General features: G+C 42.9%; 1 protein-coding gene across 2 annotated transcripts in view; it reads left to right on the forward strand.

The window, feature by feature from the left end:
- USP24 (ubiquitin specific peptidase 24) overlaps nt 1-25,754 on the forward strand; it is a gene marked incomplete at its 5' end in the record, with an annotated part of 162,154 nt that overhangs the window by 125,063 nt on the left and 11,337 nt on the right. For both annotated transcript variants that reach the window (XM_014586891.1, XM_027770887.1), the window contains 9 exon segments: nt 2,095-2,208; nt 6,748-6,844; nt 9,101-9,217; nt 9,773-9,865; nt 14,174-14,276; nt 16,058-16,179; nt 17,292-17,405; nt 19,530-19,595; nt 22,652-22,718. In XM_014586891.1, coding sequence (XP_014442377.1) covers nt 2,095-2,208; nt 6,748-6,844; nt 9,101-9,217; nt 9,773-9,865; nt 14,174-14,276; nt 16,058-16,179; nt 17,292-17,405; nt 19,530-19,595; nt 22,652-22,718 — 893 coding nt within the window.

The following is a 25,754-nucleotide window of genomic DNA, read 5'->3' on the forward strand; positions in this document are numbered from 1 at the left end:
TGTATGTCTTTGGGAACTGGGAAAAATCATATCCAGATATGGAGATTGGAATGTGCCTTTAAGGGCCGGCTGGTGGCATGATGGTTAAGGCAGCTGGATCCCTCACAGTTGACTGTGCGGTTTGAGTTCTGGACCTGGTGGCTTGAAAAAACACTGTGAGCACATGTGCCCAAAATCCCATGCTTTCTCACTTTCCCTGTCTCCCTCCCCCCTCCCCTCTCTCTCTCTCTCTCTCTCCAGCGAGCATATGCACCATCTGGCAAAATTTTTAAAAAAGAAAGGAGGAAGTTTTAAAGACATTACTATTCTTAGAGGATTTTGAAAGACAAAAAGTAAAGAAACACATAAGAGTCACTCTAGACCCAGGAAGAAACTGAGTAACAGGACTTGGTCAGGAGCCAGGAAGAGCTGACTGACTGAGGCCTTGCACTAGTGCTGTGAGGGACTTATTCGAGCGTAGACTAGATGTTGGGTTTGGAACACAGCGAGTGCCCCGAGTGCCAGAGAGGAGAGTGGGAGACACAGGAGGCTTTTGCCCAGGGAAGTATGTTCAGAGTGCTGCCTTAGAAGCTCTGGGTGTGGCCTGTATCCTGTTCTTTGGTTTGTATCCTCAGCACCTGGGAGGAAGCCTGACACTTTCTAGGCCCTGGGCAGATCATCATTCTGTGAATAAGTGAGTGAAGGATGAAGAGTAGTTGAGTCGTGGTTTGTGAATGATACCTGGAGTGAGGGGAGACTTAGGGTGAGGTGACCAGATTAAATTAGAAAACCTCTAGGGTTTTCAGTCTTTTCCCTCTGGCTAGCATAGTGAGCTCCCCCAAGTATGGAGAGGTTTTTGGAAGATTTTTCAGTCAGGAAACTCTTAGGAAGAAAACAAAAATAGTGCGAGAGAGGAAAAAGAAGAAAGGCAGGTAGATATTTTTGACAGGGTCTTGCCACAGGGTCACAATACTACTGCCCTGGTGTCCCACAGAGCCAGAGTTACGGGTACATGCACACATGTTCAGTATGTTCAGGCTGGCCCAGGAAGGAAACCGGGCCTCCTGTGTGGCCCAGCCTCCCAGGCAGTGGGAAGGACTAGCCCAGCAACTTTATTTTTATGTGTTATAATCAAAGATATGGTTTGTGATCTCAGTCTTTATCATTTGATTAAAAAAGAAGGAAAACTCTGATCCTTTCTTTTAATGTTTGGCAGAGAATTAAGGAAACTTAGTTGATTACTTTTATTTGTGAAATTAGCGCTTGCCGTCTGTACACTGCATGTGATTGCCATTCTGTTTTGTCTGCCTTTTGGGGGCACTGGGGGACTTGAAGTGGAGTGAGGTCATGGATAGTGTGGTCCCTATGTCTTTTTTCGCCCTTGATATTGTTATTCCATAAAGCAGGATTTTTTTTTTTTTTAAGAGATTTGTGCTATAGGGCATGTGCACTCTGGAAATACAGAGACAGAAAGCGAGAAATCACCCCCCAGGGGGGGATTGCCATGCCACAATCCCTTCTCCAGTCTCCTCTCGGGATTTTGGGCACACATCTACACACGCCCAATGTGAATTTCAAGTCACCAGGTCTTGGACTCAAACTGCGTTCAGCCATGTGGGAGTCCAATGATGTAACCATTACACCATCTGCTGGTCCCCATAAAGCAGAATATTAATGATTGTAGCAATAAAGTACAAAAATGTTGATGCAAGCAGTTCCAAAAGTGAGCATTTTGTGAGTGTAAATTAACTGAACAAAACAAAATACTGTGGGTCAGACCTTTTTTTATAATTGAGATTTGATGCAGATGCAGAATATAAAAGTGAAAGTCTAACACTTAAGCTTCTTTACACATTTTTGTCAGAGAAAGGAAGGAAGCGGCGCACTGTAACTAAGCAAAGACTGCCAAGCATTGTCTTCGGGGGTGCCACAGGTGTTGGCTAGTTGGTGGGCTGCCACTGAGCATTTCACCTTTCCCTCCGCCTCCCTCTGACTGACGGATATGTGGAAGGATGCTTGCGTAGAGACATGGGTAGACAGGTGCATACGTGACACTCCGTGGGCTTATTGCTAGGGCTCTACTAATGTTGCCGTCTCTGCTCTTTTTTTATAAAGGGTTGACACTGAAGAATGGATCGCTACTATTGAAGCATTACTTTCAAAAAGTTTTGACGCGTGTCAGTGGCTAGTTGAATATTTTGTTAGTTCTGAAGGTCGAGAATTGATAAAGTAAGTGTCAAGGTTTATAACTGTTTATTTCAAATGGAAGTTATTTCTCATTGGGGTCCATGCTAAACTTACTTCACCAAAGCAGTGAGGAAATGCTTCAGGTCCCTCCCAGATCATCTCTGTTGGACTAGACTCAGGCAGGTGTGCAACAACTGCACAGACAGTGTGAGGCAGATCGTGCAGAGCTCACAGGCTGTCAGGGCCAGAACCCCTGCTGGGCCTCAGAGCTGTCCGGAGTGTAGGCCCCTTCCTTCAGGACTCACATCCTGGTTGCAAGTCAAAGAGGTGAACAACCCTAAGTTCCTACATAGTCCACAGTATTGTCCCCCTGAGTTTAGATTCTGGCTAAACAATTATTTTTCAAAATCTAATAGTACATTACCTATGCATTTAACTATGTGGCTATAATTAAAATGTTATTTGCCATTATAGGTATAAATTCGTGATGAAGCAATCTGAGTGCTTACACTGTACTATGAATTACTTTCGAGTCAGCTTCTCCTGTCCTTTGGGACTTCACCATTTACAGGGGGAACCAGCAAACACCTCAGTTTCTCAGTGTGCCATCTCCCTTCCACAGTAGGCGCTTCTTGGACTCTGCCTCTGTTGTTCCTGTTCCTCACCCCTCAGACTTGCCATGTCAGCTCCCTTCCGCCCCTCACTCTAGCCAATGACCTGGACTTCAGTGAGAAAGCAGATTCATAAGTGAGCACTTTCTCAGCCTCGTCACAGTTTCCACACACCTGCCAGAGTCTGCGCCCATCTCTTCCTTTCCTCCTGCTGCTAGGAAGGAGCTGCTCTCTCTGAGAATGAGTCTCTGCACGTGCAGAACTTACCAGGGAAGCTGGCCCTTTCGTTATCTCACTCATCTCTGCATTTTTACCTTCTAGAATTTTATCAGGCTCTGATAAAAGAGCCTAAAATGGGAACCAGCAGTTAGCGTAATGGCTATGTCGCTGGACTCCCACATAGTCGACCGTGGTTCGTGTCCCAGACCCAGTGGCTTAAAACTCACGCCGGGTGCGTGTGCGTGCGCATGTGTGCCCAAGATCCCGAGAGGAGAATGGAGGAGAAGGGATTGCGGCGTGACCATCCCCCCTGGGGGGTGATTTCTCGCTTTTTGTCTCTATGTCTCTGTCTGTCTGTCTGGCGAGCGCACGCACCCTATAGCGAAAACCTCTCCAAAAAAAAAAAAAAAAAAAGAAAAGAGCCTAATATGTATACATGCTCTGATATCTCTCAGGATCAACACCCAGCAGAGGATTCAGAAATGCAGTTCCCTTCCCACAAGGTGATCGCAGTGTGCTGATAAGTTAGAGATCTAATCAAAATTCTTGATCCCATAGCCCCTTCCTGTCTAGGTCTAAGCTCCAAACACTCATCTGACTACTCGACATCTGTTTTTTTCCTTGTAATGTATGTCATTCAGCACCACAAGTGTTCTTTCTGAAACGGATTAGATCATATGACTTCTCTATTTTAAAAAACTTTAGTGGATTCCCATCATACTTACAATAAAATTCAGAATTTTCGCTGTAAACCATGAGGCCCTGCTTGGTCTGGTCTTTGTCCTTCCAGGCTGACCTGACCTCACTTCCTCCTAGCTTCGTGTGCTTAGGCCACACTGGCCTCTGGTTCCTCAAACGTGCTAAGCTCTTTTCCTGCCCAAAGACCTTGCACCAGTAATCCCTCTGTCTGGAGCATTTCGGTCTGTTCTTGGTATAGTCAGCACCTTCTCCTCCTCCGGGTGTCGGCCTGGATGGTACTGAGAGACCAGTCCAAAGCACGTTTGCTCTGTTGGCCTGCTCCCTTTCGCTTTGCCTGTCTCACTCAGTAACCTCCCATTTCTTAAGACCAAAAGCCAAATCCATTGGATTTCCTGCTGTACACAGTCTGGCAAATAGTATAGCACTCAAGTGTTTGTTCACGTATGCCTGAATTCTCCATATAGCCAATAAAAGAAAGTTAACGTTCCTTTGAAGCATTACCGTGCATTTGAGATAAACTTTTAGCCGTTTTCTCAGTTCAGTTCCAAAATGTCTTTCCAATGTGACTCCAGAGTACTGCACTAGGCATTAGAATATCAGAATCATTTGGGACCAACAGATGGCATAATGGTTATGTCGCCGAACTCCCACGTAGTCGACCAAGGTTCAAGTCCCAGACCCAGTGACTTGAAACACGCTGGGCACATATGTGTCCATGCCCAAAATCCTGAGAGGAAACTAGAGGAGAAGGGATTACAGCGTGGCCATCTCTGGGGGGGGAGGAGGGGGTGTAATTTCTCGCTTTCTGTCTGTCTCTTGCAAGCAACAGTCTCTAAGAAAAAAAAAAAAAGGATGTCAGAATCACCATCCATTTGAAAGGAACATAACAGATATTTTATTCATTCTCTTACCTCCAAGCAGGCTTGCTTTTAAGTGTCTCCAGAGAAACTCTAATTTCCTTTGGTAGTATGTTTCCATTTCCTAGTGTTCCTGGTGGTCAAGAATCCCAGTGGATTACCTAATTTAAATTCTTTCTGATAGAATTTATTTTATGTATTTATAAGGACCAATTAATTACTCATCACTGTCAATTACTATGAATTTTTATGTTTGTCTCATTCCTCTAATTACTTATTTCTTGTTTTTAGGAATTACTTTATTTAACTTTATTTATTCATTTATTTATTTTCATTTGACCAGAGAGGGACAGACCGAGAGAGAGAGAGAGAGAAAGTGAGAAGGCAAGCCGCCAGGTCTGGGACTAGAACCACAGTCAGCCTTGTAGGAGTCTAGCGCCCTTAACCACTGTGCCGTCTGCCAGTCCCCCTAATTATTTATTTCTTTAAAATCTTTAAGATAGTTTATGTTGTCATTATTAAAACTAAATATATATATACTCTATATACTGGACTTCCCTGATATTTCAGTAACTATAAATATGAAGAACTATAAAGAACTGTAAAGGTCTTTTAATAGTAGACCTCCTTTTAGGCATTTTTAAGAATGTGGTTATGACTGTTAAAAAAAAAAAAATGACATGAGTAGTAATGTTGCTTCCATAGTGACCTAAGGAAGCTACACTAGTGACCCGCCGCGGTGGCACAGCAGTACTGCAGCACTTCCCCACACTGAAGCCGCACGGGGAGGCTGGGCAGGTCCCAGGGCCGTCCCAGGGTGTCCCTCTACACCCCGGGCAGTGTGTGCCTGTGATCCTGGCTGGCTGGGGGTAGATTGTGACAAGAGGACCCTGTAAGGGGTGTTACCCTCTCTCTCCTTCCCTCCTCCCCCCGTTTCTCTGTCAGAAGGAGTAAACTTTAAACAAAAGAAGTGAAAACTGCTAATATGAGGAATACTTTACATTTTTCAAGATTTTGTATTGTGGAAATCTTGAAACATACACATAAGTAAACAAAATAATGAACCCCCTCCTGTATCCATTCCCAGCTCAAGTTGTCAACATTTGGCCAGACTTGTCTTACCTATTCCAACTCACAGGCATGCTTTTTTTTTTTTTTTAACTCTGAAGTATTTTAAAGTAAATTTTGGACATTAAACATAAATTTTTCAGCACCTATCTCTAACAGGTGAATTTTTTAAAAAAAAAATGTTACTGTTATCATACAAAACAGAATTACAATGATCTCTTCATCCCATTTTATCCACAGTCCATGTTTTGATTTCTCTCAGAGGTCTCAGAAATGTCATATTACTGTTGAGTGTGTAGAGATCAGGATCCAGCAAAGTCCACTCATTGCCTTTGGTTTCCATGCCTCTTAGGACTCTTTTTTTTTTTTTTTTTTTTTGCAAAAGTATACATGTGCTTGAGAGGGAGAGGGGAGAAAGTACCCTTCATGGGGACTGGTCCCATTACAGTCCCTTCTCCATTTCTTTATTCAGGATTTGGGGCATACACGCACATGTGCCCAGTGTGTTTTTTTCAAGCTGCAGGGTCTGGGACCCAAACCACTTGGTCAGTCACGTGGGATCGCAGTTGTCTGTGCGGTATCCAGCTGCCTTCACTAGGCCATAGAGCCCCGCAGACTCTCTTAATCATCAGTCCTTCCTTTGCCCCACTGCCATCATATCTGTCATGGCATATATTTGGGGAGGAAACTGGCCATTTACCCTGTGGAACTCACCATGGTCTGGATCTGTTTGCATTCTCCTGGGGCCTCCTAATGTGTTATGACAGAAAATGTGTACACCCCAAATGTTTTCTAAAGACTTGGACCTGGATCTGGTTGAGCCTCTACAGCGAAACATTAAGGTAGTATTTGTGACCTTTTATACTCTTGTATAGTTGACACTAAGAGTCGAGTGAATTTTGAACAACCGTAAATTAGGCAGCTGGTACATAGTAACAGTTGGGTGGAATGAGCAGAAATGGAGAAAGTTCTGTGAGGCCCATGCAAGAGTGCCCATGCTCTCAGGAGACTCGAACTAATACCTTTGAGTAGTTTTGTGTCGTGAATATTGATGGGGAATCTGTGTTCAAGGTTGGGGTAACAGAAAGCTGTTTTGCTTTTTTACATCACGTTCCTCTTTACTGTAGGATTTTCTTGTTGGAGTGCAGTGTGAGAGAAGTACGAGTTGCTGTGGCCACCATTCTGGAGAAAGCCCTAGACAGTGCCTTGTTTTATCAGGATAAGGTCGGTCTCATTTTCACAGTTTTGTTTATATATTCCGAGTTTACTGAATGCCTTAAATTGCAGGTAGTAAGAAAGAGAGCCTAGGATTGGTCTGGCCATTTTGCACATGAATGTACCTTCCAGGACTTTCTGATGCATGTTGGAATAGGCCTTCTGTCCCCTCTTCACAGCCCCAGAAGCCAGCGTAGGCAAGGCATTTAGGGTTTTCTCTCTAGAATACTCCCTCCTCAGACTCCTCTCTCAAGCATTTGTATTAAATTGTTGTAAACTAAAACTAGTTTGGGTCTGGAAACTCTCGTCTACACCAACAGATGTTTCAAGCCACACCTGGTGTTCTCTCTTTCTTCATAAACTGTTTTCCAGAGCTAAACCTGCAGTTGGTAATGAGACCCAATCATGCCATTCATGCAGGTGCAATGTCCAAAATTAGTTCCTTCGTGGATCTTCATTATTCCCTAATCTTTGTTCCTGTCCCTTTGAATTTCTTCTTCCTGACCCTATTTTCCACACCATATTTTCCGGTTCAGTATTGCACATACACACATGCTAAAACAAACCATGGTGTTTGTTACCATCATTGATCCCCAGAGATTTTAAGTCTTAGGGAAGTAAATGGCATATATTGTAAATCTGATCATTCAGTCTGTTTTTAAATCCCAGGTTTGCTGTTTCAAACAGCTGATACTACATGGAAAACTTTGAAAAATATTACTTTCAGAACAAATTGGCTTCTTATAAACATTGGCAGGAGGCACTGTGTTTCAGTGAACCAAATACAAGTTCTAGGAATTGCTACTTCCATTTCAGATGTTGACTTTGCTGTACGACCTTGAGCAAGTCCTATAAGGAGGACGCTGGTCCAGATACAGTACCTGGTACCCAAGCACTTAGTTCCTTCAGCATGGCCTGACGCAGGATGCACTCTTAGACCAGTGCTTTGTTCAGTCCAAAATCAATAAGGAGGCCATCTATGCCCTGATATAGGAAGGTTCAAGAAGAGGACTGTCTCCCAATTCCAGGAATCAGGAAGTTGGGATTTATTCTGAGGCAGTGGCTTCTGATGAGTTTAAATAAGCAAAACGTTTTTTTAGACAAAACCTTTCCTAGATACAGAATATGAACAGTTTATCATTGGGAGCTGCTTAGGAAGTTGTTCCGAGATACCCTGTAGACGTTTTCTAAGCATAAAGAATCCTTAGGATCTCACTCTCCTCCCTAAGCCCATGTACCAACCCATACCAAGGGCTAAGGTAGAATTAGTGCTGTCTTCCTGCAGATGGGGTCAGGCCAGAGCATATTAGCCCACCAACCTCTAAGGGCAGGACAGCAGGTGGTGGAAGGGGCAGGGAGTGGAGGGTGTCAACATAAAAGCCATGGCCTCTGAGGATTCTACCGAATATCCAGCTGATAGATTTTCATGTCGATTTTCCCCCCAATGAATATAGTGGCCTCTTGCCACCCACTTTATATTGTAAAGTACTTTGAAAATGAAGCGCTATGTAAATGCTCAGTTTCACTGTATTTGTAATGGGTGTGACAGGATGAATGGGAATACTTCAAGACTGTGAGTCCCATTTTCAGAAGAAATGAGCTAGGAAGAGTAGTACACCCAGTCTTCATTTTCAAACACAGAGGAATTTTGAGGGACTTATCCAAAAGCAGTTGGGGTGGGAGGGAAAGAAGAAGCAATGTCATAACCAAAATGGTTTCTAAACAAATAAAATGTTTTTCAAAGCTTTCCATGAGGCGTCAGCGGGCTTTCAAGTAAGTTCCCAGTTGAGTCGGTATCACCGTTGTCCTGTCAGGCTGTTGCGCTCCATTGCTCCCTTGGCTTGACCTCCAGCCCTATGCCTGTGTCTGTGTTTCTTCTTTGCATCTGTGACTATGTGAGGAAGTAGCGTAGTGGAGGGAGGGATTCAGAAATATGTCTCCACTGAACACCTCACCTTTTTGTAAGAGAGAAATTGGCTCTGGAGAAAATGTGATGTTCAGGCAGCAGTATCCTGCCCTTGACTCTGAATCTAGGAAGTAAAACTAGGCTTTCCTTTTAATTATCCTAACAGTATCAGTCTTTCTCTGGAAGGTAAAAACTGTTCATTTTGGTTTTGTTCTCCAAAGCATAAATCCAATGAATCTGAGACTGGATTGTATCAGTCAGACTTCTCTTTTGTTCTTATGGTGGTTTATTTTATCCCTGTTACAAACATCTGCCTTATCTTATTTTTCTTTATGTAATTTCATTTTTCCTCTTACCAGTTAAAAAGCCTTCATCAGTTACTGGAGGTACTGCTTGCTCTGTTGGATAAAGATGTCCCAGAAAATTGTAAAAATTGTGCTCAGTATTTTTTCCTGTTCAACACTTTTGTACAAAAGGTAAATGATTTTTTTTCCCAATACCTTTTTCCAATAAAGCAGATTTATAAGCTAAAGAAATGTTATACAAGGAAAATTTTTAGCTTGATCCATATAGGTTCTATATGATGTGGTTTTCTGAGTGTTTCTTCTTAAAAATCTTAAAGGTAGATTATATAAGGGGATTGCAAAAAGTTTGTGGAAAATGGAATTAAAGTATGAGTTTATTTTCATGTAAAAATTTTGAAATCTCTGCATACTTTTTTCGTAGAATTCATTTTCCATGAATTCTTGAAGACCCCTCACACTACTTTGATTCAGGCTCGTATACTTACTCTCTGAGAACAGTAGAAGTCTGCATTAAGATGAATGGTTAATCGTCTGCTTAGTATTCATTGCAAAGCAAAGTGAGGCTCAAGAGTTTTTAAAATTAGATTTCAACAAGTACTTTTTTATATGTCAGTTATAGCATTTAGCAATATATTGACTTCTCAAAACTTTTCATTCAGCTGTGTTTTTAAAACAACTTTTTTCTGGTTAGAAGTATAATTTGTCATTCTCGTTCTCTTGTGACAGCAAGGGATCAGGGCTGGAGATCTCCTTCTGAGGCACTCAGCGCTAAGACACATGATCAGCTTCCTCCTGGGGGCCAATCGGCAAAACAATCAGGTAATGACCACTTTTATCTTCCTAGCGAAATGACTCTGGTTTTCATAGCCACTTTTTTCTCTTTGTAAGTGGTAAATATTTTTAATGTTTTAAGAGTCTAGGTACTAGTGCTCTTAGGTTGTCAAGAAAGTCATGGCACATTTTTCCATGTTTTTCTGTGCAAAAATGTGTCATGACTTTCCAGATAATCCAATGTAGATTTAAAAATTCTTTGGATTTCAGGTTTTTTTAAGAATTATTTATTTTATCTTATTTAATTTTATTTTTAAGAGAGATTTTTGCAATAGAGCATGTGTACTTGCTGTAGAGACAGAGAGACAGAAAGCAAGAAATCACCCCCAGAGGGAATGGCCATGCTGTAATCCCTTCTCTTCCATTCTCCTCTCAAGATCTTGAGCATGCATGCACATGCACCCAGCGTGAGTTCTAAGCCACCAGGTCTGGGATTCAAACTTCAGTCAACTACATGGGAGTCCAGCGACATAACCATTACACTATCTTCTGGTCTCTATTATTATTACTTTTCAATTTGCCGTAGGGCACATGCTCCTACCAGAGAGAGAGAGGAAAAGTGAGAAAGCAAGCTGCCAGGTTCAGGACTTGAACTATGGCAGCCATGTGAGAGTCTACTACCTTATCCACCAGGCCACCTGCTGGCCCCTAGAATTCAATTATTTTTATAACTTCATAGAACTTAGTCTAATAACCCGTGGAAATGACTACGTAGAGTATCAATCAAAATATAAATAGGAGGGAAAGATTGATTCTGACTGGAAGGTGGAAAGCGTTTAGCAAATAAATGGTATTGGAGCCCTCTCCTTCCTCTTTGAGACTATGAACAAGGCCATTTTGGTGGTGATTGGCTTTTTAAGTCAGATGCTAATAACAAGCCCAGAATTCAAATGTGAAGTTATACTATTAGAAATTGAAAAAAGAAGGTAAAGTTCTCTGTTGAAATGATGCATACAGTAATATCCTTGATTTGATGTCATATTACCTGCATTTACTGGAAAAAAAAAAAGTCGAATAATGCCGATGTGATACTTTATTCAAAGGAAAGGGAAATTGTCTTGTAATAGCAGGGTTGGATATATACCAAAATAACTCCTGTTTGAAGGATATAGGTGTGTTTCTCCCATTCTTTATATTTCTTTTTACATTATCATTAACAGATAACTTTTCATTTGTGTGTCTATTAAACATCTTGTTAGTTTCTTTCTTTCATCTTCCAAAATGGTCCATTTCAATCCAACCACATCAATAATTACCTTAAATATAATTATATTAAGTATCAAGAATTATATTAAGTAACTAAACACACCAGTTAAAAGACAGAGATTGTCACACTGCATAAGAAAGTATAACCCAACTAACTAAAAATAGAAATGCACTTGGACTATAAAGATCTAGAATCAACAACCAGACAACTATTAAAACTCTACCCATGGTGACAAAACTGTCCATTGATAAAGATTATTACATTTTAAAAAACTATTACCTATTTTTTCTTTTTTTTTAAAGGATTATTTTATTTAACTTTATTTATTTATTTTTGCTTTGACCAGAGAGGGACGGGGGTGGGGGGAGGGGGAGTGAGAAAGCAAGCTGCCAGGTCCGGGACTCGAACTGTGGCCATGTGGAAGTCCAGCGCCCTGCCAGCCCTTATTACCTGTTTTTCTAAAGATTGAAAGTAACTTAAGTCTGAGAAATTGATCTTAAATCACCACAATTCAAATTTACAGTGGAGGAAAGTCTTAAAAAAAAAAAAGTATTTTTATTTATCTTGAATCAGTTATAATAATTTTGATTAGTTATGCTGAAAAGTTAACAAAATACTTGAACCTTTCTCTTTTTTTAATTTATTGTTTTATTTACATTTAATCACTGTACATCTTAACAGTGTACAGCATGGTTTTTCCCAGCATGGACACAATGCATATTAGTCAAGTCAGACAGTTCCATATACATTACCATTAATAACTTTTTATTTGTGTATCTATTAAACGTCTTGTTTGTTTTTTCCTCTCCTGATGCCCTTCCTCTTACCCCTATACTTGAATATTTTATACCACATCAGAATGCAAGAATACAATAATGATTAAATAACTTCACAATTGAATGACAATGATGGAAGAGAAAGTAAGACCTCCAATAACAGGTTCCAGTGGCAAAAACAGTTATAGGTACCGTTAATTTAGCATTACTTAAGTGATTTTCTAAGAGTTTTCATCTACATCTCATTGGTGAGGAAATAAAAGTAAGCTGAAAACCAGTGTGTTTCCTAAGATTCATGTAATAAGGTTAGGTAAACCCAGGAGATTCAAACCTACCTGTGCCAACTCTGAAGGTCACATTTTTCAGCACTCTACTTCTAATGAATCAATCGTGTAACTTGTAGGTAATTCCATAAGAAACCCCTAAAACTTTTAATGAAACCCAGTATAAATTGGAAGCATATATGTCCTTACTCAGAGAAGTCTCTTTTTCTAACGAAGAAAATCATGTCAGTTCTGTAACATACGAAATTGCCAAACTATTCTCAACACAAAAATGAAAACGTACATGCAGTTCTTTTTTTAGTCAAATACTTTGACTGTCGTGTCTTGATTTTCTGTAATCCATCCTCCTCCTCTGGTTCCTGGCTGTCACTATCAAACATTACAATAAATGTGTCCTTGAGTCTGCATTTCTTCCCCACACTGACAGACTAGTCATTTCCATATCTTTTTCCAGCTTCTGAGATTCAGAGACTTAATTTTTTTTCTTTCTCTGTGGCATCTTTTTGTCTGCCGGGCCTATCTCACGGGGCACTAGGGTTGGCAAGCTGTCACAGAATGTCAGAAGTTGAGGTTGATTTGCACCCACAAAGTTGAGGGATCACAGAGAGGAGACTTTATTTTTGTTCAGTAGATATAAAATACATAAAATTGTAACATGCAGTAATGCTGAGTACTATTTATGGAGCACTTCTTGTGTTCCAGACATAGCTGGTCACTTTAAGTGGTAATACTTTCGGTGCCCACAGGTCAGTAAGATACACAGTTTGCTCTCCAGTCCCAGACAGAAATGGTAAGCAACGTGTTTGAGGTCACAGAGCTAACACACTGTGACACGGGTTCAGAGCTAGCTCTGGAGATGCCAGAGCCAGAGCCCGTCTCCTGTGCGCGTGATGCATCACATAGGCAAAGTTTTCTTTTCTTTATTAAGGGAGAGTTTCCCCGTAGGCCACTCCTCAGCTTTCTGTCACATCACCCTGCTGCTCTTGCTCTTCAGAAATAAGGAACAAGCAGTGACACCATAGCGTGCTCTGTGTGTCGATGTTACTGGGTCATCAGAACAGCCATCGTGTATTTTTCTGTGTTCTCCTATGCAGAAATGCATCATGACTCCCAGTGACCCAGTATGTTGAGACTTATCCCATTTTCACTACACATTCTTCCATTAAGGACTTCATTGACAATGATGATTGATGTAAATTAACTGGCATTCAGGAACACATTTACTACTGTCTTGCATTTATGGAGCACATTTTTACTTCTGAAAATGTCCTCATTTTTGATATTTCATTTGCTCCTTACACAGAAGTAGACAGGATAGGTAGCATTACCTCTGGCAATGCACAGAGGTCAGATACTGCTACGGTAAAGAACTCGCCCACATTCATACAGCATGGCGTGGCTGAGGCAGAGGCAGGCCACCAGATGTCCAGCCTGGTGGGTTTTTCCCATTATGTGGAGGTACAGGAAAATTACCTGGCATCTCATCAGCATTCGGTATCTAAATTCGAATAAATGAATGGAATTGGTTTTAGAATGTGAGTTAAGTATTCCTGGGGCAAAACCCTTTGGCTTAAAACCTGTGACCTTTTTATACTTTGACTACTGTCAAGCATTGAAACCTATTTGTGGTCCAATATCAGGAACCAGAAGGGGCCAAACCATGCCCTGGTGGTTAAAGCAGCTAGATTCCACACGCTGACTGCTGTTGCAGTTCTAGACCCAGTGGCCTGAGAAACACATTGGGCATGTGTGTGTGGTACGCATGCCCAAAATCCCAAAAGGGAGAGACAGAGAAGGAATGGCAGTGTGACCATTCCCCTCAGCGGGTACATTCTTGTGTATTTACCTACTCTCTCACTCTCAGGCCCCTCCGCTCCCCGCCTCATCCCAGTCTCTCTCTAGCAAGTGCACAGGCCCTCTGGCAAATAAAGAGAAAAAAAAAAAAAAAAAAGCATTGAAAACAAAAACCACCAGATCTTGTCCCTTTTCATGTATTTCTAACCCAAACGCTGTCATGTGCTGATGACAGATACGCCGGTGGAGTTCAGCACAAGCGCGAGAGTTTGGGAACCTGCACAACACGGTGGCGTTGCTTGTTTTGCATTCAGATGTCTCTTCCCAAAGGAACGTTGGTAAGCTTCAGCATACCTTTAATGCAGCAGGAAAATGGAGAGAGGCTGCATTTATCAAGCATGGAGAATAATAATGTTGCCAATTACCTCTGCAGTACCTGTTTCTCACTTGGCTATTTAATATTTGAGGAGTAGTGAAATTTTTGTTTTAATTCGTGTTGAGCTTTACTTATTTTCTAGTTAGTCACAAGAAAAACTGAGTCAGTTATTTATTTGGGAGATGGGAGGCTATAGAAAGAAGTATTTTAAAAATTCACTCAAATTCAGAAAATGTTAAAAATAGGGCTCCTGGAGCTGGCCATAACTTAGTGGTTAAAGAGCTGAATCTCACATGGCCTACTGCAGTTGTAAATCCCTGCTCCAGCAGCTTGAAAAACATGCCAACCTTGTGTGCACCTGTGCCCAAAATCCTGATGGGATGGAGAAATGGGAGAGAAGCAACTCTGAGGTGATCACGCCCCATGGGGTGTGCCCTCTCCTTCTCTCTGGTAAGCACATGTACCTTCTGGCAATAATAATAATAATAATAGTAATTAAGGCCTTTAAAAAATAAAGGTGTCATAAGGATTAATGAAGAATAAAATATTTAAGTACTTTGTTCAAACAAACTGGATTCAGATGTAAATTACATCAATAAAACAAATTTGAATCTAAGATGCAGTTGGTAGTATTCCCTATCTTGTCACCCAGAACCAAGAGCACAGTCATCATTTAATGTAACAAAGATACAAGTTGTCCTGTGTGATTAGCCAGTATCCTAAACTACAGGTGTGTGCCATGTTTGTATATCGTTCTCAACAACAGTAATAATACACTAAGCAGCAGAAGTGTATTCAGTGTTTCCTGTGTGTTATGCTTTTTCGTGGTACTTTCAAGTTACTGTGTTTAATCTTCACAGCAAACCTGTGAGAGAGATTAGCCCCTTTTATAGATGAGAAGAGGAAAAAAAAAAAAAAAGGATTGAAAACAAAAACCACCAGATCTTGTCCCTAAGATACAGAGAGGTTTAGTAACTTCCCCAAGGCTTCTCAGCCAGTAAGTGGCAAAACAGCCAGGCTGTGGGCTCCAGGTTCTGACCCTGAGGCTGCATTCATGTGTAATGTCCTCTGGCCAGGACCACCTAAAGGCAGGAAACGCGGGACAAATCTCAGAGCAGCATTCTGAAAAAGAAATGCTCGTTGACTCTCTTAGAGGAAATGAGAAGAGCACCAATGTCATTGGAAGGTAGAGTTTGCTTTCTAGACTGGTTCACTTGTCTAAAAAGAAAAGCTACCTAATTTCATGATTTCAGACTGTTTTGTGAAAGAAAATTGGAGTATCCATCCTTTTTCTAGCAAACAAGGTAACCCCTTCCGTATGGGTTGCTCTGCTTAGCATAGGTGGTGGCGGCCATTATTTGAGGAGCTGGTGAGTTGTCCAGTGTCTCCTCAGTGTTAGCTTTGGGCATTTCCCACGTGTTGTTTATATTTCTGTCTGAAAGATCGTTTGAGTGGGACCCACTGGGAGTCCACAGCTACACCTTAGACACAGGTGAAGGAAGTAGACGAGCATCTGTTCTTGTCTGCAAGTCTGGCTTCTCAGGAGACTGTGAGGGCAGCTTTTGAGAGTGTGTGTGTGTGTGTGTGTGTGTGTGTGTGTGTGTGTGTGAGAGAGAGAGAGAGAGAGAGAAAGAAAGAAAGAAAGAGTGAGTGTGTCTTGACAGAGCCATATTTCCTTATGGACATCTGTCTCTTGGGGTAACCCCAAGTGAGTTTTGGGCTTTGTCTTGTGTCTTCCCAAAGCTCCTGGCATGTGTAAACAGCGGCCACCTATTAGCATCGCCCCCTCGAGCCCTCTGCTGCCCCTCCATGAGGAAGTAGAAGCCTTGCTGTTCTTGTCTGAGGGGAAGCCTTACCTGTTAGAGGTATGTACTTGTTACTCGAAAGCCACTTGCTTTTTTTTTATTCTCCTATTTAAAGAAAAACACCGTTCGCTGTTAGTTATATTTTGCATGTTATTCTGATGGAGTATTATTAAGAGAAGAAATGACTCCTTCAAATTAAGTTTCCTCTCTATGTATATGGCAAATATAAGTAATTAATGGAAAAATATACTGTTAGTTCCTCTCCTCAACCACTAACTGGACTTCCAGGTGCAGCCCAGCCAGCTACCCTGCCAGGCCCCAGAGGTGATAGAAAGCGCTTCGTCAATCAGACCGACAGTTTATCATCAGAGGGTTTTGTTCCAGTCTCTCTTTGTTCCCCTGCTACTACTTTTTTTAAACCTCAGGCATATGGAAGGGGGCTGCTCACAGCCCCCCATGTGGCACTTGCCGTGTGGCTTATCATCATCCCCGCTTCCTCTTTCACCCAGAGCTGTCCTGTCCTGTGCATTTAATCTCCCAGCCCTTCTTCCATAACCTGATCTACATGTACATAAATCTGAACAATGTATCATACTGCTGGTGTTTTTCCAAATTTCTTTCTTCGTGAGAGAAAATGAGGAAGTGACAGGCAAGTACCCTCAACAGTCTGTATGCCACAATCCACCCCTAACTTGAGCAAGCCCCAGATCATGGCACATATGCACCCCAAGCATCCAGGGAGGTCTCCAGACGTGAACCTAGAACCTTACCATGTGGGTCAGCCTTGCAGAGCATTGCATTACCACTGTCTGGCCCGTACAATGGTTTTTAATTACATCCACAATTCTGTGCCATCTCCCTCCCTCCCTCCCTCCTTCCTTCCCTCTCTCCCTGTTTTGTCTCCCCCTCAGCTTAACATTTTTAACTGTATCACTGATTATTTTAAGTCTTTTGGGGGCATTTGCTTTTGAAAATCTGACGGTGATTCTCTCCTGGAAGAAATTATACAGATTTGCATAAAATTTCAGACAGGCTCAGATACTGTAACATCTAGACCTCTAGCAGTTATTCAGAGTCTGTTGATCTGAGTACAGTTCGGGGAAGCCAGGGATGACGGAGTGGCGGCACGCTGTGGCTGGGAAGAGCTTACTCCTTCTGTGTCCTGTCATTAGGTCATGTTTGCTCTGCGGGAGCTGCCGGGCTCGCTCTTGGCACTCATCGAGATGGTGGTGTACTGCTGCTTCTGTAATGAGCACTTTTCCTTCACGATGCTGCACTTCATCAAGGTAGGAGCTCGCCAGACCTCAGGTGGCTGGAGCACCTTCAGCGGAGACGCTGGGCCACTGCTCCTTTGCTCCTCAGCCTGTGCTGCTCTTATAACTTGAATCGTTTTTTCCTAATCAGAAAATCTGGATAATAAGGGGTTTTTTTTTTTTAATGAAAAATTGAAAAATGAACTTATAATTCTGCTATTCAGTGATAGTCACCATGAGTGTTCTTTTTTATTCTTGATTGTATTTGTTATATCTTTTTATTTTCTAATGCATGGTTTTAGTGTAATTGGGATTTTATCATCTTTATGATTTGTCTCTTTTTCACTTGACATTGGAAATATTTTCCCATATCATTAAAAGTAGCCTGTTGGGACCAGCAGATGGCATAATGGTTACGTTGCTCATCTCCCATGTAGTCAGCTGTGGTTCGTGTCCTGGACCTGGCAGCTTGAAACTCATGCTAGGTGCATGTGTGCGCATGCCCAAAATCTCAGGAGGATACTAGAGGAGAAGGGATTGCGGCTATGGTCATCCCCCGGTGTGTGTGTTGAAGGGGGGATGATTTCTTGTTTTCTGTCTGTCTCTCTGGTGGTCACACGTGCCCTATAGCAAAAACCTCTCTTTAAAAAAAAGGAAAAAAGTAGCCTGTCAATATAGTTCATCTTTTTATGTTTCTTAATTTACTTAACCATTCTCTTCCTAGCAATGCACATTCTTTAAAGTTAATAATAATGTGATGATGACTACTGCTGTGCAAAATGGTTTTCCAATTTCAGATTTTTTTCCTCAGGCAACATTTTAAAATAAAAAGTAGGTTCTCACCTTCTGAAATAGCAATGTAGTCAATTATGAAGCTCTGATCAATGTAGTAATTATTGTTATCATACTGCACCTGCTGGATGACAAACGCTGTTCTAAATATATTATACACTTAATTCACTTAATTCTCAAGTAGTCCTATGCAGTAGGTACAATTATCACCATTTTGCAATGGAAGAAACAGAAGCACAGAGTAACCACCTGGGGGTTGTACAGTTAGCAACCAGCAAGGTGGTAGTTCGAGCCTAGCCTTCTGCCCCCGAGGCCTGTGCCCCTAACCATTGTGCTCTGCCTTCCTAGGTATTACTAGAAAAACGGTTAAGGAGACGCATCATTTTTATTCATTTTTTATATTTAACTTTGAATTACATAGGTACTACTACATTCTGTTTGTGAAAAACTTAAGCGTACAAGTAAGACTGAAGCAGCTTTGACCCACAGCATCCCTGTGCCCTCTGCCCCACACCACCACAAGGACCAGTGTTGTCACATTGTTCCCTTGTGGGCTCTGTACAGATTTACCCTGTAGGTATTCATTCCTGTGCACAGAATTTCTCCCTTGCCTTCTTTACACCAGACGTGATAGTAGGTTATGTCTTTAAGCTCTTCATTGTCATCCCTTTTCGGTACAGATGGACCACTCTGAGAGGTGATTAAGTTCCTTTCTGCTATTACTAACTATATGACCTTAGGTAATTTCCTTCTGTGCAGAATGGGAAGAAATGTGACTGCCTTCACAAGTCATGAGGATTCAGTGAGGGGTAGGATGTACTGCGTACCTGGCACCTTGGAAGTGTAATGCTGGGACACCACATCCTTTCCCACTGTATTTACATTTATTTACTAAAATGCACAAAGGAGTATGGGTTTATGACCTTAACTTTCTTCATTTAGTGTGTCTTGGCAGATCTTTTTTTCATTCTTAAAGCTGATTTTTTATATATTTGGTTCATAGCACACTTACCCCAGAGCATTCTTATTTGCATCCTCATAGCTACACCTGCGTATTCTGGAAAACAAAATAGGATATATCCTTATGTCAATTTGGTCTGTCCAGTGACTTTAAACTGTCCACTTTTCATCTCACTATGGAGTGTTGGTTGTATGTAATAGCTGGAAAGACCGTAGAAGTTGCTTATTTTGGTTCTTAGATATGGCATTTGGGGAAGCTGAGACCCAGAGAGGGGAATTGACTTGTCCAAGGTCAGCCAGGTAGTGGTGGGACAGGGACTTGGATCCAGCGTTGTTGATTGCCGCTCCACTCTGCTTTCCACTGAGGAGTTAATAGAGTGTTTTTGCTTTTAAAAAATATTTCAGAACCAACTAGAAACAGCTCCACCCCATGAGTTGAAGAATACGTTCCAACTACTTCATGAGATACTGGTAAGCCATAAATGTCCTGATTTGCTTGTATTTAGGTATTTTCTAGACAGCATGTTTTTGTAGATAAAAGCTGTATGTCCTTTTGTTGTATTTCCATTCATTTGTTCTACATCTGAGTCCTCTTCACAGCAGTCGTGTGCTTTGTGCATTTTTGGTTTAGAGATGAGCAGTAAAACACTCTACCTCCCAGGAGCTCAGTTTAGGGAGGGAGCCGGACAAGAACACACACACCTAGAGTGCAGAAAGCCAAGGTGTAATGGATGAGAGGTGACCCCTGTGGAGGCCTCTCAGTGGGTAACATACCACGTTGAACACAGCCTCACCATAACCCTCACAGGTAGATTGCAGGCTTTATAGTCCATCAACTCTTAGACACTACTGATTGTACATATACTAATATATATACTATATAAATATATTTTAAAGTCTGTTTCTTCTATGGGCCAGAAGAGAGGGAGAGAAACACAGGAAGACAGCACCCCAATGGAGTCTTGGTGGTGTGCTCCACCCCCAGCCTTAGCCAGCCTCAGATGGTGGGCACAAAGGTGTCCAGCATACCCCGGGAGTCTTCAGAAGCCAACCTGGAGCTTCCCACCATGGGTCAGCCTCACAGAGTCCCACCATGGGTCAGCCTCACAGAGTCTTGCATACTTTACCACTGTGCCACCCTCCAGCCCCTACAAAGAATCTTTAAGAACCCGTGAAATTTCAGAAATGCAAAAAGCATAGAAGGATCAGCTATACTCAGCAAATTCAGCATTATTGGAAATTAAGGTAGAATGATTTGCCCAAGACCACCCTTGGCAGAACCAGAGTCTGGCTGAGCCAGATCTGAGCAAGCAACTGACCCCAGATCCCCTGCTCACCTCCAGGTTCCTGGGAGGCTCAGAGAGTTGTAAGTAGAAAGTATGGCCAGGAGAAGGAGCAGGAACAGACTACAGCTGGGGAAAGAAACCCACACTAGGTGGTGAAAGGTTTTGCATACTGCCACGTGTAGACTTTTCCCCTGTAAGCCAGTGGTGGCATGTTGGTGGCAGGGGGCCAAGTTCTGCCTGTATGCTTATTTGTTTGACCAGAATCGTGGGGGGTGGGGGTTGTTTTGCTTTTCTGGATTCCAGCCTATCTTTGAAAATCGGGCTATCTGGCCATCTTAACCCCACTCCCCATATACAGCAGCTGCCTGGAGCAGTGCAGTGTGCCCCTTAGATGAGGCACGCGGTCTCCAGTCCCCACGTCCTCACATGTACTCATGTCTGCTGCCTAGCCCACCTTCTCCGCAGTTTCTCCTGGCCCCTGAAAGCGTGTAAGTGTGTACCCCTGCCTTCAGTGTTTTAAGCTGGAGACTAATGCGACCCAATTTATGCTTTAGAAAGATTCCTTTGGCAGGGCCAGTGGGTGGCTTGGTGGTTAAAATGGTTAACATGGCCAACAGAGCAGTTCAAGTCCCAGGCCTGGTAGCTTGAGGGACATGCCAAGCACATGTGCATGCATGCTCAAAATCCCAAGAGGAGAATGTAGGAGAAGGGAAGCACCCCATGGCCAGCCCCTTTGGGTGCTTTCTCTCTGTCTCTTTATCTCCATTGAGTATACTTACCCTATAGAGAAAAAGAAAGACAAAAGAAAGACTCCATGGCAGTTGTTCTGGAGGATGGACTTAAAGAAAGAAGCGGAGCAGGTGGTGGCACAGCAGTAATGTAGCTGGACCCACGTGGGGAAGGTCCTTTGTTCACATCCCAGGACCTCCGAAGCATGCTAGACACACATACGTGTCCATGATTTGGGCCAGCTGAGACTGAGAGTGGGTCATGTGATGGGAACCCTAAAGGGGATCCCGTCTCTCCTCCTCTCTGTCTCTCTCATGGGAGAGGTAAATAAACTTTAAAATTAAAAAATGAAGCTAGATTGAGAATTGGGAGGCCATGTAGGATCTGAAAATAATGTATGAAATAACAAGTCTTATACTAAGGAAGAGGCAGAGGGTAGGAGGGGGCAAGGGACAGATCGTGGTGTGTTTCAAAAAGAAAGTCAATAGCATTTGGTAACTGCTTTGAAGCGAGTAAGAGAAACTAGCCCAGGAGCTATTTAAAGAGAGTGGGACGGGGTAAGGTTTGTGTTTCCTTAGTTCCCTAATGCTTCATATGGGCCTTAGCACAGAGTAAGCATTTATAAATGCTTTTAAATGAGAAAATACATCATGAATGCTTTTTTTGTTATTGTTTTAAGACAGGGTCTCATCATGTCATGATCCTCCTGCCTCAGCCTCCCAGCTGGGACTACAAACATGTGTCTGGCCACTGTGTTGGCTAGACTAGCCTCGAGCTTGCAATCCTCTGTTCTTAGTCTCCTAAGTGGCTAAGATTATAGGTATGCCCCACCATGCCTGGCCTTCACACTGGACCGGGAATTGAACCTGCACTTCCCGTGTGGCCCCAGCCTGCAGAGCAGTGTTTTGGCAGCTCACACCACTGCAGCTGGGCCTGAATGCCATTCGTTAAAGCCTGTCTTTCTGGTCCTTTATTTCTTTTTGGTCCTAGTAGTTTTATGAGCTGCAGATTGTTGCATCTGAAGAGTGGGACGCATTTTGTCCATCCGGCACACAAACCCATATAATGTACTGCACTGCATCATTAAGCTCCAAGAACTAGGGCTACTCCACCGAGTGAGACTGTAGCACAGCTGAAGCTTTCACGTCCTCTTTTAAACCTGTCTAGTAGCAAAACTAGCACATCTTCGGTAAGCAAGTTAGAGCATAAACCTCTGTCCCTAGGCTGGTGAAATACCTAACTTCATAGCCCACAGAGAATGGTAGATAGAATTGATAGAAACACAGACAGGAAGTGAATGGATCTTTAAATATTGCTTAATACTGAGTAGTGTTTTCATCTTAATTTAAAATCTAAGGTATGGTTGAGATCTATGGCAATAACCTAATAGTTTGTACCGGGTTCTTTTATATTAGAAACTAATCTCTTGAACAGTATTATAAAGGAGGTGCCCGTATCTGTAAGACAAGTTCCTTTCTTCATTTACCAACCTGTGTCTCCTTCCTTCCACAGGTCATTGAAGATCCCATACAAGTAGAGCGAGTCAAATTTGTGTTTGAGACAGAAAACGGATTACTAGGCAAGTACGCCTGGCCCTCTGAGCAGACACGTGCGATGAGCGTGCAGATTCTCTGCTGTCCACTGGCTGGCTCTGCCTCCCGCTGCTTCCCTGGCTCAGGGTGTGAGCACCACGTTGGAAGTCCACCAAGGCCACTGGGCTCCTTCAGTCTAGCCAGAAGGACTGAAGCTCAAACGTCTTGTTGTCCTGGACATTTCTACCTTCAGTCAGGAAGGTGCCACTTGGGGTTCTTTACCGCACATATCACATAAGAGTCAGGGGTGCGGTGACTTTTTTCCAACAAATTTCTGACAGCCATTAGCAAGGGAAAAAAACTAAACCTTCAGTCTCAAAATGTTGTCAGGCTCATCAAATGTGATCTGTTTTTTTAACCTGTGGCATAAGTGTACCTAACTTTTTGTTGGGAAAACCCAAAAGAAGGGAGAAATAGAGGAGAAGGGCTTGTGGTATGACCGACCCCATGAGGGGGTTCTTTCTCATTTTTACTCACTCTGTCTCTCCTGTGGTGGTTAAGGTGCTGGACTCCCACATTGCTGACTATAGTTTGAGTTCCAGACCCAGCAGCTTGAAAATCACACTGAGCATGTCCAAAAACCCAGGAGGAGAATTGAGAAGCGATTGTAGTGTGGCCATCACCTCTGGGAGGTGATTTCTCTTTCCTTCTCATTGTCTTTTTCTCTATTTCCCTGGTGAGTGCACACACCGTATAGTAAAAACCTTTTAAAAAGAAAGAGAGAAAAAGTTTAGTTAAAAAATGGTCTTGCCTCCCGCTGCTTCCCTGGCTCAGGGTGTGAGCACCACGTTGGAAGTCCACCAAGGCCACTGGGCTCCTTCAGTCTAGCCAGAAGGACTGAAGCTCAAACGTCTTGTTGTCCTGGACATTTCTACCTTCAGTCAGGAAGGTGCCACTTGGGGTTCTTTACCGCACATATCACATAAGAGTCAGGGGTGCGGTGACTTTTTTCCAACAAATTTCTGACAGCCATTAGCAAGGGAAAAAAACTAAACCTTCAGTCTCAAAATGTTGTCAGGCTCATCAAATGTGATCTGTTTTTTTAACCTGTGGCATAAGTGTACCTAACTTTTTGTTGGGAAAACCCAAAAGAAGGGAGAAATAGAGGAGAAGGGCTTGTGGTATGACCGACCCCATGAGGGGGTTCTTTCTCATTTTTACTCACTCTGTCTCTCCTGTGGTGGTTAAGGTGCTGGACTCCCACATTGCTGACTATAGTTTGAGTTCCAGACCCAGCAGCTTGAAAATCACACTGAGCATGTCCAAAAACCCAGGAGGAGAATTGAGAAGCGATTGTAGTGTGGCCATCACCTCTGGGAGGTGATTTCTCTTTCCTTCTCATTGTCTTTTTCTCTATTTCCCTGGTGAGTGCACACACCGTATAGTAAAAACCTTTTAAAAAGAAAGAGAGAAAAAGTTTAGTTAAAAAATGGTCTTATCCCTTTCCTCCCACCCACCTACCAGCTTTCGTTCTGCCAGCCAGGTCTACGCAGAGCCCAGGAGACATTTACTGCTGTCCCACACACCCAGGTTTGAAGCAGAGTGTGCATGGCTCCGTGTTGCATCCTCTCCATGGATTGGGCTGTGTGGACGTGCTTGCTCTGAATGGACCCGGATTGTAAGCAGACAGGCAAGATGCCCTCACCAGCGTATGCTGGGCTCCCATCACCACCACAGCAGCCCCACCACGGGGCCTCTGCTGAGTTGTGCATCTCAGCCACCCTGGCCTGCAATGCTAGAACAGGTCCCAGGGGAGCGAGGTGAGGTCCACGCTTTCAGAAGTCCGCACTGATGGCATGGCATCTGGAAAGAAATAGCACTTGTAAATTCCCTGTGTGTCTGATCTTACCATAAACCTACAAATATCACCACCTCGAACATGAAGAATCCTATAGTGGTATCCATCAGAGAGTCCATGAGGAGTTGAAGTTTTCTATACTGCGCAGCATTTCACATATGGGCACAAGAAGTGGCTGAATAAATCAAACGCAGAAGTGTTAGTAGGACCTCCTGTTGTCTTTCTGCTGAAGCTTCAGACAACAAACAGCAATATGATGCCAAAGTTAAGGCCATTCGGGAAACAGCTTGTTTGAAATTGGGCCAAAACTTGATGACTCTATCCTTTTTTAAAAATCACAAATTGGTCCACCAAAGGTTGCCCTGACTACTGGTGAGAAGTTTGTTTCTAGTGTCCCGGCGCCTCCAGAATAAAGGAAGAGAAATCTAGATGATAGTTCTGTGTCTATGCAACAAATATACTCCAGTCTGAAGAACAGTGTGTCCATGTGTAATACTGAGTCACATAGACCACGTTCCCATGTGTGACCAGCCCTACTCTACTCTGGTGCTCACCTGGCTGGGGCCAGACACGGTCCAGCATCCACAGGCATCCTTCGTCCCGGGGCCCCCTCACCTCGCTCAGCCCTCTGAGAAGCAGCTTGTCAGGACTTTGGAAAATTGAACACCAGTGCTAAAGGTGAAAATCATCTTCTGGTATGTTCTGCCCACATCTGTGGTGGGCTATGCAATCTGTTGACCTATCCACACTGGCAAAGAGAAACACTGAGCAGATGTGATTTTGAGTTATGGAAGTGACTTTGGCAAAAGAATCTTTGTACCTGGTGAGAAAGTCGAAATTAACTTTATCATCCTCAGTATGTTTGGTGACTCTAAAATTTCACACAAGAATGTGAATTACCTGAAAAAAAAAAAAAAAAAGAGCAGTGACAGTGACATACCCTCACCTAGTGATGCAGAGCCCAGCATGTCCTGAGGTCCCTTCAGAGGAAGCAGAGGTGCAGCATTTGGAGTAGGCGTCCCTCTGCTGGAGCTTTCCTGACTGAGGCAGACGCCCAGGGCGCTTCCCCAACCCAGCAGGAGCTACAGATAGCGCGGTCACTGAGTGCGATGTAAGAACGACTGGCTTCTGCATAGAGCCTGAAGATCCAAAGCTCGCTTTACAGGACGAGGTGTCCACACAAAGAAAATTATTTGATCTAAAGGCGGCTTTGGCAAACTTGGGG

Source organism: Tupaia chinensis, unplaced genomic scaffold, assembly GCF_000334495.1.
Source record: "Tupaia chinensis unplaced genomic scaffold, TupChi_1.0 Scaffold000165_2, whole genome shotgun sequence".
Lineage (NCBI taxonomy): Eukaryota > Metazoa > Chordata > Mammalia > Scandentia > Tupaiidae > Tupaia > Tupaia belangeri.